At 46.3% G+C, this 22213-nt stretch overlaps 1 protein-coding gene across 2 annotated transcripts in view; it reads right to left on the bottom strand.

The window, feature by feature from the left end:
• The window catches only part of ANO2 (anoctamin 2), a 301023-nt gene that overhangs the window by 263904 nt on the left and 14906 nt on the right, over positions 1–22213 (bottom strand). For both annotated transcript variants that reach the window (XM_036455715.2, XM_036455714.2), the window contains exons 2-3: positions 19323–19507; positions 17768–18094 (exon numbers count right to left, since the gene is read on the bottom strand). In XM_036455715.2, the coding sequence (XP_036311608.2) occupies positions 17768–18094; positions 19323–19507 (512 nt within the window). The remainder of the gene's footprint in view (positions 1–17767; positions 18095–19322; positions 19508–22213) is intronic.

The raw sequence follows: 22213 nt of genomic DNA on the forward strand, positions 1-22213 counted from the left end.
AAAGGTCCCTAGGATCCCAGACACGTGTACTCAAGACCATGCAGTCGCCTGGCGCCGTACCTGCCAGTCTGCAGGACAGCTAATCCCTCTTCCTCTGCATAGTGGTCATTCAAAATCATTCCCATAATTCACATGGGTTCTGTGTTTCCACAAGGTTTGGGTATGTGTGTTCTTTTCCCAGATCAAGGAGGGGGTTCGCGGGGGGAGATGGGGAGACACAGCAGCACAGTGGGTGTGCTTGTGTTTCAAGCTGCAGATGTTTATTTCCCCAGGTGAATTTAAAAACTACTCCAAATTCATCAGCATCTTCTGAGGGCTTCCTAACTAGCAGCAATAAGTTCGGAATGCAGACACTGTGGTGGGGTAGAGAGGCAGAGAATGGAGATGGGGCAGGAAGCATGAGTCCTGCTTTTATCCAGTTCCTTCTGCTCTCAAGTTCTGGCAATCTCTCAGTAGCAACATCCAACTCACCCCCATTCATACTCTTGGATGTCAATGTAATCTTGGTGCACTGAGAGCCCTGGGAGGTGGGAGAGATACCCCTGCATCCAACCTCTCCCTCCAGCTCTGGTTCTAAGTAAAGAGTGACGAAAGGTGTGGGCAAGCAGAAGACAGGGCTGTTTGAATAGTCAAGAGCGACAGTTGGATGGGGCCTGATACTCAGCACCCATCTAGAGGGCAGAGCACAATTTAAAATACTTTTGAGCCAGAACCGGTTTGGCTCAGTGGATATAGCATCAGCCTGCAGACTGAAAGGTCCCAGGTTCGATTCCGGTCAAGGATATGTACCTTGGTTGAGGGCATATCCCAGGTAGGGGGTGTGAAGGAGGCAGCCGGTCGATGTTTCTCTCTCATCGATGTTTCTAGCTCTCTGTCCCTCTCCCTTCCTCTCTTCTTAAAAAAAATAAATAAATAAAATATATATAAAATAAAATGCTTTTGAGGTTAGTGACCGTCCAAGGGTCCCCATCTATCTAATGAGACAAGCATTAAAGACTCGCAAAGGTCCCTTCCAATTCTGGATTTCAGAGTCACCATGGCTTATAATAAAATAAAATTGGAAAACAAAACGAACTTTCTCTTTTCAAAAGAAAATGGGGGGTGGGGGGACACAACACGTTCACTCTCTCTCTGAGTTCAACTTGTGGCCCTTGCCATCCTGGCCCAGTCCTCCCTCCCTCGACAGGAAATGGCCCCCCAACTCCCTCATCTGGCGCTCAGTCACTTCATCTGCTGAGTATTTAATTAGAACTGGTGACGGCTGTTTGGAAAGAGCCATGGCCAAGAGGGCAGGAGGTGTCTCCTGTTCTCGGCTCAGGAGACTCGGAGAAAGCCGGACAGCTGGGACAGGTCTCACTCTAGGTCGTCCTCCTGCTGGCAGCCCTTGATGGCTTTTCTGTGTTCATCGTTCAGATGTTCTCCTGGGGAGGGCCTGGACTTCAGACTGGGCGGGGCCCTCTCAGCAGGGGAACCGACTCTCCTTATCCCACTGTCTTCATGGTTTGCTTTCTGAAGGCCAGAAATTCCCATTTCCATGCAGAGCAAGCCTGCAGCAGCGGCTGCAAAAGGGACCTGGAGATGTTAGCAAACCCAGGCAGGAAGTAACAACGAGCAGATTCAACCTGGAAAAATGTGGCCGCTGCATCTGGGGATAAATAATCAGAAACACAAATACTCAGGTGGGAGGGAGATGCCTGGAACAGGAAGCGGCCAGACAGCATTTGGATAGAAGCTTGCAATGTGATCTAGTGACAAAGAAATTGCTGGGGGATTCACGAGTTGGATGCACAGAGGTGATACCCCAACAAGAACAAGTAAGGAACAGGGGCGGAGCCAAGCAGCTGTTCTTTGCCTCCCGAGAGTGCAGGACTCTGTGGACCAAGCGGTTAAGATGGCAGCAGGAGAAGTTCAAGTCAGACTCTAGAAGGAACCTTGTCACTAGGAAGCATATGGAGATATTATCTGGGATGCTGGAGAAGTGTCTGGGGAGATGTTTGAAGCAATGGGACATGGGAAGCCGTTCCAGAGGCAGGAGCATGGACAAAATGACCTCCAGACATCTCACATGACCCACCAATGAAAGTGCTTCTGCAGAAAACAGTGAGCTGACCTGCTCATAGATGCCGCCGAAAAATAAGAGATGTGGGAACCCAAATCAGCCAAAAACACTAAAATTTAGAAGCTGGGAAAAGTTACCCGATCTATCCTGAATCTGAGACAAAGCTGGGAAAAGAACTCCAATCTGCAGTCGACCAGACTCCCTCCACCTCAGGCCACACGAAAGATGTTTTCCAATCCTCCCATTGGCTCCATTGCCTAGGACACCAGAACCTCAAAGTGAGGCTCCCGAGACAAAGTCCCATGTACATTAGACCCAGCGGGGCCAATCAAATGCATGCCATCCGACTTGTTCCTTCACCAACATACGGTTGCTCTGGAGGGATTGAGAATAGACCTCAAGAAGAACTTCCCTCCTAAGTTTTGAGATACTGCCAGAACTAGCAAAAGAGGCCATTTATATTCCTGCTTCCTCTAGGAAGTTCATAATGGGGTGGTGCTTAGAGTTGTACAGGAGGAGACACACTGTGCAACCAATGCTCTGTGAGATGGGTACAGATGTGCCTTGATTGAAACAAACTTGAGATTGAAAGTCCAGATTAGAAAGCAGACCAACTACGCTGATTATTCTTTCAAAAAGGACTCACTGAAACAAGCTACATTTGTACATTTAAAATCGATGGGAATTTTAAAACCACATGCTCGATATAGCAGGCTAGACTTCTAGCTCTAGCCAGGCACTCAGGTGAATGACCTGTTCACCAGCCCAGTGATTCCAGGTGAGTCTTCGGGAGGGGGTTGGGGGGGGGGGGGGCGCCATGCAGCCTCTGGTGTGGTATTTGATATGGGATCTTAGCTCTTGGGCGAGCTTTCCAGAAGCACTAGAAAGAAGGGAAAAAAAAAAAAAAAAAAGCAGCTTTCTTTGAGAGGGGCTCTCTGGGGCATCTGGACAGCAGGCAGGTGTTGAAGTCTCACACTGGCCCATGAAGCCAGGTGAGCATAGGAATGAAGATTATTAGGATGGGAGAGTACCTCCAGTTATACAGGCACACCTACACCATAAAAGGATAAAAATACTGTAGGGATCTTTGGACCTGGGATGAAGGACCCAGAATACCAACTAAAACAGCTTCTGACATATGCCTGACATTAGGCACTGACCTCAGCATTTTGAGGTCTGTTATCTCCTTGAATCATTTGCTTCCTTGACAATTGTTAAATATCCCTGGTGTGCCAATCTTGTTGGAAACAACTCAAACAGGTCAGATGAGACTGCAGCAACTGGAGAGATCCTATGGTTTGCCCCAGGTTATACAGCACTTGGTGGCTGAGGAGGGTTCCGGATTCAGTCTGGCATCCCGACTTTGCTTTACAACAGAACTTTCTCCTTCAGGAAACCTTCCACCCCTGCCCCTCTTGGTTATAGTTATTCTAGCAAGAGGATTCGGATGCATACAGACATGTGTGTGCAGACAAGGTCTGTGCAGGCAATTTGCAATTACCTGTTCTGGTGCAGGTGAAGGCTAGATAAGCCAGAGCCCTCTGTTCCTGGAGGGAATGACGCTGTATTTGCAGGAGGAAGATCCCAGCATGTCTGTCTGATTCAGCTTGGCTTAAGCTAAGATTAATGACTGAATTAGCTTCCATTTCCTGAGCATCCTAACAGCAGGAGGGAATGACCCAGAATGCAAGAGGCTGTTAGCAGATTAACCATTCACCCTCCATAAGTAGCCCACCCACGGAATAAACCTGTACATTTAGAGGGGTCACCCTGCATGACCCTGAAAAACTGTCGGCCTTCTGCTTCCTTCATTAAACACTGAACCCTCCAAATGTGCTGACCAGGTTTTTGACCTTTCCCTTCGTCTCAGACCAGCATTCGCTTCTGCACGTAAGGGGCACTCCATCCCAAATGTTGCCTGGCTGTTAACAGCATTAGACTGCAATGTAAGCGGCTCATGACAGCTGGGGTGAGGGAAGGAGGGAGGCCTGTCAGGGCCATGGGGAAAGAGCCAATATGGTGTGATTTCCAAAGCCCTGTTCCATCTGCTGGTACCCAATATGCCACCAATCGCCTCAGGCTTTGATCCCTAGGAAAAGTGCAGCGGCTGCAAAGCAGAGTTCTACTGAAGGGTCTGAGTGAAGGACATCAGAGAGGAAGCCAAGGAGGAAGTGTGATGAGGAAAAGTAGGAAGGGAGAGACCAAAGAAGAGAGGGCTGAGCACAAGCGCCTCCTAGTCCCAGAACCTGATACCTGTGGACAGGATCATCCCAGCCCTGCTCCCAGGGGCAGCTGACATTCCACACTGGCTCACTGAGCTTTGCGCCGGAGCCCTAAGCTGGCTCCAGACACCACCCTGCACTCTTTCTCCAGTTCTTGCTGTGTCATCCCCAGCCTCACCCTCCTGGGAACCTCTGCCACCTCTCACCCCTGCCTGCTGGCTCCAGATCCACCCAGCTGTCTCAGGGGTAGTCCTGAGCAGATTGATTCTTGCTATAAACACAGCCCATGGGTAATTAAAAGATACCTGCAGGAATCCAGCTGTTCCACAACCCACGAGCTCCCACCTAGGCAGATAAGAGGGAAGGTAGGAGTGGGCAGAATTGGGGACAAAGAGGTAAAGAATACTCTCAAGTTCAGAGGCTCCCTTCTCCTCTCCTGAATCTGCTTTACCTCTTGACACCCCCAGTGCTGAGAGTAAGGACTTCCCCTTCCCCATACCAAGTTCAGAGGGCAGAAGCCTTAGCCCTGGCGAGGTGAGACATTGCTGTGACTGTGAGCTTACACTCAGGATCTGAACCCTTTACTGACACCAGCTATTTGACCTTTACCAAGTTATGTAACCTCAGGTTTCTTATTTGCAAAATAGGGGCAGTAACAGATTTCATAGGATTGTTATAAAGATTAAATGTTACTCTATGTCCCTAGTACAGTGGAAATGTTTTCTGTCATTACTAATAACTTTAAAAGCAACAGTAAAAAGCTCGTGGAGGCAGGAAGGGAAGGTCCAGATTCCAGAGGCCCCCGTGGCAGAAGGGGGGGACATATATTTCTGGTAAGCTGAGACAGACATTTCTAATAATTGAATGAAAGCAGGGTCCCAGCCCCAGAGAGGCTTCGGGGGCAGCCATTAGACAGTTCCTGACACACTGTCCATAGGAAATCATGTCTGTGTCTTTTCCTGAAGGATTTTTTTAAATCTTCACCTGAAGATGTTTTCCCCTTTGATTTTTAGAGAGAGTGGAAGAGATAGGGAAAGACAGAAATACCCGATGTAAAAGAAATACATTCATTAAGTGCCTTCTGCAACCCAGATACATGCCCTTGGATGGAATCGAACCCAGGACCCTTTGGTACACAGGCCTATGCTCTAGCCACTGAGCAAAACAGGCTAGGGCAATCCTGAAGGATTTTTAAGGTGCATTATGGAACTAGCCTAGCATCAACACAAACATCACCAAGTCCATAACAGTACTAATCACCCTGGACTGTGGAATCTGCCCAACAGTACAGAGCTAGAGAATGCTAAAAGAGAAAGAGAGAGAGAGAACTATTGAATAGATAGAAAGGAGGATGAAAAAATAGAAGAAGAAAAAAGCTAACCACCCCCAGGACTCAACCTCTTCTCCCAGCAGGTCACCAAAATCCCCTCAACACTGATCAGAGGGCAGACTGTAAGGTTCAGGTTTACCACATAGGTCTACACACACACACACACACACACACACACACACACACACAGCCAAACTTCTCTCCTCTCTCTCTCTCTCTCTCTCTCTCTCTCTCTCTCTCTCTCTCTCTCTCTCTCTTTCTTAGGGGATGGCTCTGAAGGGGCTGCAGGTTGCCATGGTATTTCCTTCACTGATTGGGAAAGGCGATGGGAGAGCCAAAAGCAAAGCTGAGGCCAAAGAAGTAGGACCAGGAGAGGACTCAGGTAGTGAGGAAGCTGAGGTTCCAGGCAGCTGTGAGAGAGGGTGGGGCTAGGAGGAGGGGAGAGGGTTCCATCTTCTTTGGAAAGCCTTCCCTGACAACTCCAGCTCTTGGTGATCTCTCCCTCCCATGAACAACTTCTACATGGATTGTCGTTGCTACACTTTATACTTTGAATCAATTCAGCACACATTGTTGAATATCTACCATGTGTATGACACTGCACACACACATAAAAAAAATAAAAAACAATAAAGAATACAATACAATTTCTGTTCTCAAAGCCTTCAATCTATCAGGGGACAAGTGAAGCTCCAGAGGATGTACTGTTCTGATGGTGTTGCCCAAGTACGAAATTGGGAGCAGGGATTATGGACAGATACAACAGAGCATCACATGTCATTTGTGAGTAATGAGTCTCTTTTCAATTATTTTGCAAAGAGGAAGCCTTTGTTTGATGCCAATATGTCTTTAACCCTTCTGACATTAGTTAAGGTTCCTTCTTTTAAAAATGTTTTCATTTATTTTTTAAATTGAGGTATAATTAACATATAGTATGATATTAGTTTCAGATGTACCACATAATAAGCTTCCTTCTCAAGTAAGAGTGAGCAACGCCCCCACCACCATCATCCTGGGACCTTCTGTAACCAATTGTATCCAACCAGAAGTTAATAATGTTATTTTATTTCTAATGAGCTTTATTTTTATAGTTACTATTTGTTGGCCAGTGATATTGCTTCTCAATTTTTTATAATAATATAATTCCTTTTAAAATGCAGTTAAGTTTTAAAAATGAGCCAATTTGGCAAAAATATTCAGCAATAAACACAAATGCTTATTCCTTAAAATCATGGAACTGGTGAGCAGTAGTATTCATGGTATTTAAATAACTGACACTGTGAGATCTTTTGCAAGGAGAATCCGGAAAAGAATTAATCAGCACATTTGACTCCGTGAATATAGCTCTCATTTCCCAACTAGATAGTTAACCCCTGCACCTCCTCCCCTCAGGCTGCCTAATCCACAATTAGGCATGTTTTTTCATTCATACAATGGGAAGGAAGCTCAACTCAGCTCATAGGGAGTATAAAAATTTGGGAAATTAATGCAAAATGTAGACAAATAAGAGAGCTCACTTGGACCCAGTGACAAAGAGGGAAAAGCCCAAAGCAAGAAGGAACTCCACACCATTCCTGCAAAGAACTTTGTTTTATGACATTCTACTCATGGGAAGTGTTGGCTTCACATCTCAGATAAGAAAATAGACCCAATGTGACTAAGAAGCACACTTAAAGGTGCACTCCAGTGTATCCCACTCATTGCCCTCCATAGAAAGAGTTCTTCCCACCATATCTTGCTGCTGGGAAGGTCCAGATGATGGGCAGGAAGTAACTCCCACTGATACTCACTGGTGTTCTAAATATTCTACTAGCAGTGCCAGGAACCCCAGACCCCACTCACAGGCTGCGGCCAACTTGATTCAAAGACGTCCTTTCCAACTCCTCAGAGCACAGTGAGGACAGGACTCAGCAACACACACAAGGCTGTGACCATGGATGAGGATGTGCACCAGGAGCCAGCAGCAAACCCATGCAGACTCTGAGGGCCCCATGGCTTCAGCCCCAAGCCTTTGGGGCTTCCTGTGTCTGCACTTGAAAAAGAAGATGCAGCAGAACAGCACACTCATCCAACTCCACTCCTTCCGACTTCCTGTTTCTGTGCAGATACTAAAACCCCACAGGCCCTCTCTGAGGCTTGGGAAGCCTCCACCCTCCACAGGCCTGTGGAGAAGCAGAGTATAAGTTCCTTCACCTGGAAGAGCTCCTAGACAGGGGAGCACCACAGCTTTGGCTGAAACAGCCATAGCCAGACCTAACCCGCTCCTCCACACCTGGCAGTGATGGATCCCCAAGCAGAAACTCAACAAGATGGTTTATAATATTGCCGAAACCGGTTTGGCTCAGTGGATAGAGCGTCAGCCTGCAGAGTGAAAGGTCCCAGGTTCGATTCTAGTCAAGAGCGTGTACCTTTGTTGCAGGCATATCCCCAGTAGGGGGTGTGCAGGAAGCAGCTGATCAATGTTTCTCTCTCATCGATGTTTCTAACTCTCTATCCCTCTCTCTTCCTCTCTGTAAAAAAATAAAATAAATAAATAAAATAAAATATATTTTTTAAAAAGATGGTTATAATATTATCAACAGTCACCTTGGCCAGGCCCACACCCAGCTCCTTGGACTGCTGAACTGGACAGACACTGGCCAAGGTAAGATGGAGTACAGCAAGTGAAATTCCCAACCCAGCAATGCTCAAGGGACAGCGAACACATTCCAGGGGACATCAGAATGGACCCAGCGTTCCCATAAATGGCCATTTCCAGGAATGTTTTCTGGGGAAATGCATAACACTCTGGCCCTTCCTGGGCTCCTGGGCAAGTCAAAGGGATGGTGGGGTCTCCAAAATGTACTGTCCACTTTGGGAGACAGTGACATGGCCAACTGCCCTGCCAGCTCTTCTTCTTTTGCTTCCACTGTGCTGCTCCTCACAGTCATGGTGCACAGAACAGGGAAGGCTGGGAGCATATTGGAACATTGCTTTTGTCTATAGCCCAGATGTAAACAGAAGCCATTTCTCCCCTGGAGAAAAGCCATCACTCCACTTAGACTCTCTAATCCACTCATCCTTTGCTCACCCAGAACAAAGGTCAGCCTTACTAGCAGAATGTGTCATGAATGCTCAGGAATGTCAGAGCAGCCAGGGGTGTAGAAGACCCGCAGGAGCTGGTAGAGCACCCCCAGTCACATGCTCTCTGCAGAACCTTTTACGAAGGTCATCAAAATACCAGCACGCTTAACTCCAGCATTCAAACTAGGGACACTTTTAGTTCAAGAAACTATAAGATAAGCAGCAGAAAACCACAAACAAAACAAAGTTGTGAAATGAAACATGATTGGCCAATTCTAAGTTTTCCCCATGAATTTCCTTTTACTTCTCATCCACCTCCTTTGCCTTCAACAAGTACTTACTGACAGGCAAGGAATAATAGCTTCCAAAGGTTTAAGGGGGGGAAATGTGTAAGAATAATTTTAAATTGAGAAGAAAAGTATCTTTATCAATGCAATTTTTCAGGAAATTGAGAAAACTATCAATTTTTATATCAGCATAGACTACATCAGCCTAAGTCATGGAAACCCAGTACTTTCAGGTATACAGTTTGAGAAGTCCTAATTATGCCCAAACTTCTCCTTTCCCAGATGGAGAAGTTGAGGTTCAGAAGGAAACCAGTTAGTGGCAGAATGGGACCTAGAACCCAGGTCTTCTGGCCCTCAGCCCAATCCTCTCCCCACTACATTTCCTTCTTGGGTTCAAGCATACCATGGACTAAACCACACATTCCCAAAGGCAAAGAGCCATGCAGACCACAAGCAACATGTAGGAACTCAATTGATGTCACAGTTGTGTGCACTCAACATGCCCCACAAATCATGTTCATGTCTCAGAACTCCTCGGGACCCCTCTTCCAGCCAGAGAGCAGCTTGCAGTGTCCCCATCTGGTCTCCGTTCTCACAGCAGAAAGGCAGGATTGCCACACACAGCCTGGGGCTTCTCCTAAATTTTAGGAGTGATGTTCAGGGATTCATAATCTGTTTTGTGCCGTGGAGCCATAGGACAGTCTTGTAAAATCAATGGACTCCTTCTTAGAATGTTTTTAAATGTATAAAATAATTAGAGAGGGTAATGAGGAGACTAAATACATAGAAATATAATTATCAAAACATTTATATAGGCCTAACCGGTTTGGCTCAGTGGATAGAGTGTTGGCCTGTGGACTGAAGGGTCCCAGGCTCGACTCTGGTCAAGAGTACATGCCAGGGTTACAGCCTCGTTCCCCAGTAGGAGATGTGCATGAGGCAGCTGATCAATGATTCTCTCTCATCATTGATGTTTCAATCTCTCTCCCCCTCTTTGAAATCGGTATTTTAAAAAAACAAAAAACATTTATACTTAAGTATGTGATATTGCTTCTTTATCAACACATTGAATAGCAAGACCTAGAGCACATCTAAAGATTGCTATTATTCTGAAGTAGTGATAATTATAAATGCTTTTGGATATTTGTGCAACAACTATAGTGTGATATAAATCTATGTGTGATTTTTATTGGTAACAAACTTGGAGGAACTCACAATAATATAGTTTTGTGCCTAATTATCCTTAATTAAAATAAAGGATAATAAAATGTAATTTTCTACAGTCCAAATTTATGAATTCTACCCTTGAATTCTATTCACAAAACCTGTAAGGTTTAAGAACCCCTGATGTTACCACATAGAACTCAGGACTCATTGGATATAAAATATATAGGGGCACCCTAATGAATTAACCAAGAGTAGCAGGGAGACCCTGTCTACAGTGAAGAACAGGGCACCCAGAACCATCCTTACCACCTGTCAAGCAATAGAAATGAGCACTGGGCATCTCCAGACCTTGAGGCTCAAAGAAAGACCCTGTCAGGCACTTGGCTCCACTTCGGCCAGTCCAGCTGCCCACTCAGACTATATCAGAGTATATTTCCTTTTCTTGCAAATAAATTCTTGCGTGCTTTGCTGCCAAAAAAAAGGAAAGAACCTGCCATATGCAACACACACTTCAGTTAAACCTTGCAAACATGCACAATCTTCACCTGCATCTCCACTCAGGGGAGGGTGAATCCTTCCTGGGGACTTGATAAGAGTAGGAGAACCAGCCAGCCCACTCACTTATTCTGGGACCCTGAGCATCTGGGGCAGGGAGATGGAAGGTGATTGAGCCAAGAGCTTCAAGGCATAGGTAAGACTTCTCGGAGTCACCTAGACCATCAGTCACTCTCCCGGAACTCTCTTCCCACCTCTTTACTTTAGACCTCATTCTGTGATTCTCTGTGGTCAGGTTCACTTCCCCTAATAGACTTTGAGATCCTTAAAGGCAGGATCATGTCTTATTCACTTGTGTGTCGTCGGTGCTTGGCCCAGGATATGGGACCTATAGGTGCTCATAAATGTCTTCTAAATAAGAGGCAGGAGAGAGGGACCAGAAATGGAGCCTGGAAGGTCTCCCTGGCAAATGCTTTCTCCGTGTTTGTCTAGGAGCCCAAAACATCTAGCACTGCCATGAAGAGGAATGATTAGAAGGATAGAAATTAACTGTTTCCTGACCGGCTCTTCATCAAACACCGAGACTGAGGGAAATAATAGTAGTAATCATGAATTAAACTCAAAGTATTTAACAACCAGCCTAGGATATTAAGTCAGAACAGGCACTGGCCATGGACCCCCTGACAGTCATACCAGAAGTGCCAGTTAGACATCAGTCTCCTGGGAAGACAGGAAGTTAACTACAAGGAAAACAGATCTAACAGAGGAAGTCAGCCCATCTTGACTTAATTGGTTTGCACAGACTCTCTGAAATCAATATTTTATTGCCTTAATACAGTGATTGTCAACATATTTTTTTATTTCTGGGCACACATAATAGTAAGCTAATTATTAAAATTCTGCAGCACACCAAAAAATAATATTAATTTTTGCTGTTTTGACAAAAAAAAAAAAGAGATAATTTTTATTCACTCACACCAAATGGCTATTGTTGTGTTGGTTGTTGTCTTTTTTTTTTTTTTTTAATTTGACAATCTAAGGGAAAAGGGGTCAGTGCTCAGTAGTCAGGTACTGCACGTTTTAAAAATCCTTGCGGCACACTGGTGGAATCGCTGCCTTAAGATATGAATTAGCAGCATGAGCTTGTAAAGGTCACATCCAGTTCCTGCTCTTTGATGGAATTCAAAGAAATGTCAGGGCCTTCAAGCTTTAATACCCTATGATGCTGTTTTTCAGACCTCACAGTTTGCATCTGGTAACAGAAACCCAGCAAAACAAACAGCCAGCCAAGCTGGTGCCCTAGACTGAAGTCCTTCGCCATGCCCTTCAAGGACCCTTGCCCTCTGCTGCTATAGGGGGGACACTGGCAAATAACTGAAGCCCAGAAACTCCTTCCAGCTCCTCTGGAGGGATCCTAGAGACCACGACCTGAAGGTCTTGAGAAAGAGCCACACTAGCACCCTCCCCCACCCCCCACCCCCAAACCTCTAGTCCAAACCTCAACCTGCTTTTCACTCCACCTTATGGCCAAATTCTTTCATAATCTGGGTAGTGCTTATCTCCAAGGCTAGTTGACTACATAGCCCAAACACCATCCCTAGAGAGCCCTCTTCAGAGACTAAGGGGAGCAGTAGTTAGGAGGCCTAGTTTCAAGGGACAGCCCTGTTCCTCACCCCAGCTTGACAAGGCACTTGGGTTTTCTATGACAAGGAAACAATAGCTGCTTAATCACCTCAGTGGGGTTGCTGAGAGCATTAAGTGGGAACACTGAATGTCAATTTTTAAATAGCAAGTTCTTTGAAAAAGGAAATAAATATTTACCCAGGTTCAGGGTACTTGAGCTCCCCTCCTTGCCTCTCTCTGTGTCCCCACCCCCAGACTTCCTCTAGGCCTCCCCTCTGAGATCAGATCTAAACAGGCCTGGTGGCTCTGTTATGTGGCCCCAGGGGCTGGGGCTGCTGGGGCTTTGTTTTTTCCCTAAAATCCCTTGGGGCAGGCAAGAAGCCCAGGGCTCCAGCATGCTGCTTCAGTGGGACAGGAACACATCCAAGGCCAGGGGGAAATCATGGTATTTTCCCCAGTCATTAGCACAAGTCAACAGCAGCGTGACTGCTGCCCACACTCTCTCATCATCACCAAGAAACACAACAGCCATCACCAAGAAACAGTATGGATTGGGGCATCGTTAACCTCCACATCTCTGCATTTTCTCTGCATGTGCTACAGCCTTTCCTAAGAATGCAAACCCCTACCCCATTCCAGAGGAGGAAGCAGACTAATTTTATCATGGAGTTAGCAGGGGTGTGGGGACCCTTGTCCCATAGAAATACACCATTCCCCTCACTCCAGCTCCCAACAGCCAGCTCTCAATGCCTGAGACAGAGTGATGACAGGAAGACCTCCCCTGGGATACTGTCACCCTGGAAAACCAAATAGCAAGGTTTCCCTAAGGATCAGGAAATGTCCTAAATCCTATATTCCTAGCAAAGCGAGATTTGAGAGTTTTGCAGACACAAGCTCTATATGGGTCAGAGAGAAGTCAGCAGCAGGGAGGTGCCCACCTGCACACAGGTGGCCCTCACCTGCCCAAATCAGCAGTGAAGAAGCAAGTGTCTCTAAATGAAATCCTAATCAAATGGCATAATGTAACAAAATACACAGGAAAACTACTGAAAATTACTGAATAGTCTTTAAAATATGAACATGGACAATGCCAATATATGTAAATATGCACACAAACTGAAAAAGTGAAGCACCAAATGGAAGATAAGCACCAACTATCATCCTCTCTAAAGTGGACCAGTAGCAACTAAAGTCAGAAGTGAATTCTGCAATACTCAATCAGATTGGTGGATGCAAAGTTCCTTTACTTTACTCCTGAGTGAGTAATGTTTAATGGGTCTCTCATAGGAACTCACTTTTCTCCAATATCTTAAAACTAAAGTGAACCCAGAACCCAAAAGACAACCTACCCTAGGCGGGGGGGCGGGGGGGGGGGGGGGGGGGGGGGGGAGGACACGACACGACACACACAACTGAGTAGGAGGGGCCTGGGCACCTGCTCTCCAAGCTGCCACCAGGGGCCATCAAGCAATGCCCCCTCTCCTGTGATGTGCCAGTTCCAGACTGTGGCTCAAGGCCAGAGGCTGAGCATCCTAACACAGAGAAAAGTTTCTCAGACTCCAACAGTCCTCCAGAAAGTTGTTCAGACCTTCACAGGTCCCAGTTAATGCATCTCTAATCTGTATTTACCAACATGGCATGGGTAATGGGGGATGGGGGGTGGGCAGAGAAGATCATGAGCCACCTGCTCATTCTTAGTCTTGTCGGTGGCACACAACTAGAAGCAACTTAATGTCCATTATCATCATGGGAGCAACTAGTTAAATTGTGGGGAGGGCATATTATTCATCCATTAGGAGAAAAATGGACTAGATGCACATGCAGAATGTGAACGGTCTGAAAAATATAGGGCTGAGAGAAAAAAGTGGAAACAGAATGGGCCCTATATAAATTCATAATGCACACAGTGCTGAGAAACTGCCACCGCCAAGAGGAGCCTAAGGGATCATGACCACAAAATGCAATGAGGTGTCTAAGATGCAATCCTGGGACAGAAACAGCACAGTAGGCAAAAACTAAGGAAATCTGAATAAAGTATAGTTATCATTTTATAGTTATCATTTTAGTTAATGATAATGTATTGATATGGGTTCATTAGTAGTGTTATATGTACCATATTAATGTAGATGCTAATAATAGGAGAACTGGGTAGAGGGTATACGGGAACTCTGTCCAATTTTTCTGTAAATCTAAAACTGTTCTAAACAATAAAGCCCATTTTAAAATGGAAAAAAAATACGTAAAGCAAGAACGATACTATACATTTCCCATAACCACAAAGCATTGGAATAATTACCTGTGGAGTGAGCAGGCAGTGAAGAGTGAGGGGAGATATTTAAATAAATAAGGAGAGGGGGGTCCTTGTGCAGACCAATGATAACAATGCACTATGATTGAGAAGTGCGATAAACTCAATTCTTTGCAGCAGAGATCCCAAAACTAATAACAATAATACATTTTTAGAGGGAAGGAGAGAGAGAGATTGAGAAAGAAAGAGAGAGAGAGAGAGAGAGAGAGAGAGAGAGAGAGAGAGAGAGAGAGAATACAGTAGGTCCTGATGGCTACATGAATGTTGGGAGTTCTGGTGACAGAAGGGGGAGCCAGCGAAGTTGAAATAGCCCTAGGAAGAAGGAGTTAGATAGACTTTGAAGGCAGGGGTGGGGACTGCACCAGCTTTTGGTGGCAACAACAATCCAGGATCCACTCCACAGCACCATCTAACACTGGTCAATCCTAATTCCCAGCCAAAGCCAGGAAAATCCAATAGCAACTAAAATAAGACATGATGGAAGGCAGCAGAGATGGGCAGTGATACTATTAGTAATAGTAGTAAAAGTCAACAGGACAGTTATATTTGAATTTGAGATCAACAACAAATAATTTTTAGTATAAGTATAGCCTCAATATTGCATGGGACACACTTATCCTAAAAATTATTTATTGTTCAAAATTCAAATTTGACTAGCCATTGTGAATTCTTATCTGCTGAATCTGTTAACTTTACATAGGAATCATAGCAAATACTGTTCTAGATATTTTATTTGTCTTGTTTCACATTCATAACAACCCAATGAAGAGCGTATTGTTATTTTCACTTTATAGATATGAAAACTTTGACTCAAAAGGATCTAGTCATTTGCCCAAGAATGTAAGGCTGATATATGGCAGGCCTGGGATGTGAACATCTGTACTCTCACTCCAGAGTCCATGTTTTTTTTTTAATCTTTATTGTTTAAAGTATTACATATGTCCCCATTTTCCCCTATTGACTTCTTCCATACTGCTCTCCCACCTTACCCCAGGCCTTCACCAACCTATTGTCTGTATCCATGGGTTATACATATATACATACAAGTTCATTGATTGTTCTCTGTACCCCACTCACCCTCCCCTGCCTTCCCTCTGAGGTTTGACAGTCTGTTTGATGCTTCTGTGTCTCTGGATCTAACAATACAGACAGTCCTCAGGTTACGTCAGACTCAATGGACGTACGTCGTTTTGTGGTTACGTCGCCATCTCCCATTTATTTATTTTAAACAAAAGTTCCGTCATTTCTACGTATGTACATATGTGCTTTATGTTTTTTATTATCTATTTACCACAAGTAAAGGTCAGGAATTGTTTATCTTTCTTTTAAATTTTTTTACTCTTTCACTTCATTACTGTTGTGTGTGTGCTCCATGTGAGTGACATAGGTGCTTATGTAGGTGGGTTCCGACTTACTGCGAAAATCGCATTACTTCGCATGGTAGGAACGGATTTCCCATGTAACCTGAGGACCTACTGCACACATCTTGAGCACAATGCTTCCCAGCTGAGCAGGGAAACAAAGTGGGGCCTCCACACCCTGACACCTACAGGCCGGTGTGTGTACTGCAGCCTCGACATAATGGTAGTGCCAAAAGTTCTCTGGCCCTCAAAACATAGGACTACCTCAAGAAATCTTCCCACCAGACCCCAATTAGAGACACCAAGTGAGCTTTGCGTTTTAAAAAGTAAAAATCAGCACCCTCACAACAAGGAACCCCAAGCATCCCTAAAAGAGAGCACTTTCCCTACATTGGGGAAAAGAATAACGAGAGAAGTAGCTCCTGGCTTAAGGGTCTGGATAAGCAGCAGGGTCAGCACAAAGAAGGTCTGAGTCAGGCCACATGCCATCCTGCCTGGAGACAGAGAAATGTATGAATGAACTCTGGGGGTCCCTTCCAGTTTGGGGACAACCTTGATTCTTACAAAACAGTTTCTGATGAGAATGGCACTGCACCCCTCTACATGACACCTCTAAAAAGAATCAGAATGAGTATTTATTGAGCACCTACTATGTGCCAAATATTGTGCTGAATGTCCTCATTACCCTGACCTAATAATGGGACATGTAAAACTAAAATCCATAGGGGTGTCTATTATATGAGGAAGCTGAGACTTGGGGAGATCACTTATTTATTCAACTAACATGAGTTAAGCACCTACTACTTTATTGTTTAGACTCTGTATTGGGTGCTGGGGATACAACAGTGACCCAAATAAGACTCCTGTCTTGATGGAGCAGGTGGGTCACAGATTATAAAAACAAATAAACCTCTCACGTTATTTCAGCTAGTGGGGCTACATGTGATCAAGACATGTAAAGCAGGATCAAGGAACAGAGTGGTATTCTAGCTAGGGTGGTCAGGAAAGATGTGTGGAAGGAGGTGGCATTTAAGCAGAAGTGTGGAGTAGGGGAGTGAGTATGCCCAGGTCTGGAGAAGGGTACCGAGGCAGAGGGAACAACCAGTACAAAGGCCTTGACATGAGGATGGCTAACCCACACAAGATAAGGCTGGTGGGCTGGAGCGGGTGCAGGAGGATGGGAGGAGTAGAAAATCAGTTTGGAGAGTATGGTGATAGCAGGTCATTTTTAAAGGATCACTGTGGTGTGGAGAAATGGATAGGTAAATGAATTAATAAATGGATGGATGAAGGAATTGATGAATGGATGGACAATAGACAGATATGTAGATAAGTGAATTTCCATGGTTTCCCTTAAGATGACTACTGCCCAGAGGTGAGAATATATATAGCTCACATGTGTAGTTCCCAAATAACCAACTCCCTCAGGGTCCCAGGCAAGCACATGCCTTAGTGAAATAGAGACTGTATATTGGAATTTTGATCCATAATTCAACAGGAAAACAGGGTCTTCATCCCAAGGAAACCATTACAGAGAAGGCCATAGGATGGGGTCTGAGAACACCAGGAAGAAATGTCCTGCCTTCAGTCCCTACTAGGCTGACTCCCACATAAGTGCACACACACACACACACACACAACCCTACTACCTGGGATCCCCTAGGTAGAGTTAGTAGCTATACCAAGACTCTTTCTCAAGTCCTTGGGCAAGAAAATCTGTTTTTTCCACCAGAAAAAAAAAGCCACCTTTCAGAACAAACCCAAGACTCCCTACAGATGACACTGGTCACGAGGAACCCAGCCCTGCAGGGTCATCCCATCCCACAGCCCTGTTACACCTGCCCAACCTCACCTCCACGTCCTTCTCAAGCTCCAGCCCAGCCTCCATCAGGTTGTGCTCAAACTCCTCCCGCTGCTCCTTCCTCTCCTCTTCCAGGGCATCCAGCCGCCCCAGCTCAATGTCACGAGAGCTCCCAGCATGGGGCTCCTTGCCAGTCTCCCCATTGGAGATGATGGCCAGTGACTGGCCAGGGGAGCTGTGGCTGGGATGGGCCCCACGTTTCCGGTAGTGGTAGGCCAGCACGTAGTCAACCTTCCTTTGGTTGTCATAGAAGTGCATGCGACTCAGAGGGGCCTCCGAGGGCACTGGCTCATTGGCATCCAGGTAGTTGTTGATGACCTGGACAGAGAAAACGATAGAGAAAGGAGTGAGAGACAGAGGATGCAGTCCTTGCTCTGGGCCCAAAAAAAATACACTAGGAAGCAAGCCCCTTAGGCCCCGAGGCCCCAACTGCCCCAGTTTAAGGACAAGGTGGCCTAAATTCATCTGCCATACCCACCCCACACAGCCCTCCACCCACTTGTCCACAGCCAAGGCATGGGTGCCTTCAGACCTGCTCCAGCCTTCATGCACACATGCATGCTCACATACAGACTGCACACACAGCACCAAACCCATGCACAGCCCCACTACCTGCCTCCACACACAGAGCCCCAGATTCATGTGTACACAGTCAGTCACACAGCTCTCTGCACCAGCACTCCTGCATGCACACCTGTGCACACATATATCACCCAAGTGTATTCTGACATGCACACAGCTCTCCACATGCACAGTGGCACACCCACCTCCTTGCAAATCTTTAACACTCATACACACACACACACACACACACTCAGAGTACTCACTGGCAGGTTCTCTGGATCCATTGGAACAAAGGCCAATTTTTGGTCACCTGGCCAACCCCCACCTCCCACTCTTCGGGGATTCACTATACACTATGCCCCTCACAGCCCCACATCATCCTCTTCCTCCTCCTTTCCAGCCTCTGGTGGCAGCAAGAGACTGACTCCTGCTCCCGTCCACCTGTGGAGATGGGACATTGAAAGAAGAGGAGAAAGAAAGAGGCGGAGCAGAGGAGAAACCTGCCTCCCCTTTGGGTGTTTCCCTGTTTATTACTGGCTTGATACCCAGCTGTCTCAGCAGCCACCTGAGAGGTCACCTGGGCAACCAGGCACAGGGAAAAGCCTCCAGAGCCACCACAGCAGAGGTGGGAGGGGAGCTGCAGAGTCTGCAGACCGACAGATGGGATCACCGGGCCTCTCACTCTCACACCTCTTCCTTCCAAGTCCTCTGACCAAAAGACTCCAGCATAGCTGGGACATTATACTGTCATGACTTATAAAGAAAGGAAAGGAAAATGGGCCTAATAAAAAGTTTCTCTCTCTCTCTCTCTCTCTCTCTCTCTCTCTCTCTCTCTCTCTCTCTCTCTCTCTCTCTCTCTCTCTCTCTCCCACACACACACACACACACACACACACACACACACACACACACCTGCCCCCCCAAGTGAAATTTCCCCAGTCATGAGGCTCCCCTTGGCCATCCCCACAAGCCCAGTACTCACGGAGCTGCTGTGGGAGCTCTCTTCATCAGACAGCTGGCCAGAATCTTGGTTGGAGCTTCCCTGTAGACCTGTGGCTGGGGGACCCGGCACCTTGAGGTGTTGCTGTCCTTGTTTGTCGCCCTGGCTGCCCCTGGCCACTGCACGAGGGCTCAGCCTGCGTGGGGAGCCAGGGAGCAAGGGGATGTCTGTGAGAGGAAAAGACAAAGCAGGCAAAGCCACTTCAGATGATAGGAAAGCCAGGACACAGAGGAGCTGAGGCACTGAGGGAAACACAATGGGTAGTCCTAAAAAAAATGGCATGTCTCCTCAGAGCCTTGGTAATTCAGGGTCACACTGGCCATAGGGGAGAAGAGAATGGACATGGAGCCTGGAACTACCAGCAGGAGCCCCTGTGGATGATTGCTATTATAATCTCTTATGATACCCAGACAAGAGGGTGGCATCAGGGGAGCCAAGGTAGGTGGAACACTGTCTGCACACACATCTGGAATTAATGCCAAAGACTTAGGCTGAGGTCCTCTCCCGGGACAGCCAGACTAGCCAGCACCACTCCTCGAGGAAAGAAGGAGCAAGGACAAACCAATGGTGAGCCCGCTGAGGGCAGAAGTGTCCTCTGACAAAAGGGCAGCCTCCAATGCCCTTGAGGGGTCCCCACACACCTTCTGGCTCCCCCAAGGCCCCAGAGCTCATGGCCCTTCCTGGATCCTCCCCACAGCAGCCCTTCTAATGACAGCACTGCAGTGCTATTTCCAAAGACTCCCAGCAGCACCCGAGACGGAGAGGAACCCAGTGAGTTATAGAACGCAGCATGTTAGAAGTGGGGGTGGGGGGGACTGAGAGATGAAACACTGCAGCTCCACTTTGCACAAAAGTCCCAGACAGGGGCCACAAGGTGCCAGGGTCTCACAGCTGATCAGACCCAGTCTTTTCCAACCTCTGAGGAGCACTTTCAAGCAGAGAAGCATAGTCCAGTGAACCTGGATTTGACCCTCAGCTCTGCCACCTGGGCTGAACTTTCACTCTGCCACCTGGATTTGAGCTTCAGCTCTGCCACCTGGGCTCTTAACCCTCAGCTCTACCACCTGGACTTGACCCTCAGCTCTGCCACCTGGACTTGACCCTCAGCTCTGCCACCTGGGCTTAGACTTCAGCTCTGCCACCCATACTTGAGCTTCAGGTCCGCCACCTGGGATGTACCTTCATTTCTTCCATTTGCTGATCCTGAGACCTCTCAGCCTCTTTCTTCAACTGTAAAGGGAAGAGAATCCCAAATGTGCAGGATTAAAATAAGCATGAGAACTAGAGATGTGATGCAAAGTAGCCTATGTGTGTGCAACAAAAGGTTGTTATAATTGCTCTCATTATTTTCATTTTAAGTTCTGTGTGAATAGAAATTACACCTTATAAATCATGCTCAGCCCTTAGCCCTGCTGAATGAATAAGTGAATTAATTAATTAACTAATTAATTAGCAAACAGCAGCTCTTCCTGGTCACTTGAAACAGAGCTCTGGCCAGTTACCAGTTTGTGGAGCAGCCTCTATGTGAATGCTCTCTGCTGGGCAGTTTCAATAAGCCTAGGACATTGGTCCCTGCACCTGAAAAACTTACCATCTTTCATGCAGGAAACACAAGTATGACCAGCAGAGTAAAGCTTCCTTAATTTATTTCTATATTATGGGCTCCAGCCCATGTTGTGGGAGACCAGAAAGCTAGGTCAATTCCTGAGGAATTAAGCCTAAAGCTAGTTTTGAAGGGTAGGTGGCTTCTGGAAGATACTCCTTAGAGACAGAACACAGAGGGCAAGAGAGGGCATGCATGCTGGTGGTGCAATAGAGCGGCCTCCAGCTCAGGACATCAAGGGAGGGGCTTCTTCATTGGTCTTTGGTCTTGCCTCATCTCTCTCCCTCATGTTTTTCTGCATGCTTGCCCACCAACTAGTCCAGGGCAGAACTAAGAATAGGACTTCACACCCGAGGGAAAGCCTGAAGACCTCCAAATGCATGCCTCACAAGCCAAAGATCATCCTGATGTGTAACTGGGCAGGTAACTTAGCATCTTTCATGCAGGAAACACAAGTATGACCAGCAGAGTAAAGCTTCCTTAATTTATTTCTGTATTGTGGGCTCCAGCCCATGTTGTGGGAGACCAGAAAGCTAGGTACAGGTAACAAAGATTACCTATACCAAGCTCATCAAAGTCAAACCTTCCTTCACCACTATACTCACATTCACAATTGTGACTCAGGACAACTCAGATTCAGAGTCAACCCAAAGCTTTAGTCAAACCACTATCCAGGAGACACCATGCCTTGAAGGTGCCACCTGGGTTTGAAGCTGGCCTCCAGGGCCCCACTGGTCATCCTGGCTGCTCTCTCTGCTTATTCTCTGACACAGACATCATAGCTGGATTTAATCTCCACCATCCCACTGGCTGAAGGTACCTTAGGTTGTGCTACAGATGCAGATGAAGGAACAGGAGCAGAGATTTTGAGAGAAAAATAGTAGACACTAAAGTCAGGAAGAGGCCCAAATCTAAGAGAAAAAAACAGGCATAACTTGTTTTTACAGTCCTATAAATGCCTGTCTATAGATTGTCTCTTCTCTGAGCTGCCCAAGGCCCCTCCCCACCTTTAATTCCCCCATATTCTAAGTCTGCACTTTCCTATCCACCATCAGGGCCTTTGAAAGCCATTCCTTCTTCTGGCTGTTGGCTATCAAGGATAAGAAGCAAATGTATAGCTCATGCTGACATCTTGACGTAATATAAATGCAAGCATTTTGAAATCTCTTTTTAAAAATTTTTTGAAATCTTTAAAGGGCCCTACAGATGTTATTAGCCCTGCATGTTTGCAGGGGCAGAGTTCTTAGCTGAAGGAATCCTCTCTGAAGGC

Source organism: Pipistrellus kuhlii, unplaced genomic scaffold, assembly GCF_014108245.1.
Source record: "Pipistrellus kuhlii isolate mPipKuh1 unplaced genomic scaffold, mPipKuh1.p scaffold_m20_p_3, whole genome shotgun sequence".
NCBI classification, from domain to species: Eukaryota; Metazoa; Chordata; class Mammalia; order Chiroptera; family Vespertilionidae; genus Pipistrellus; species Pipistrellus kuhlii.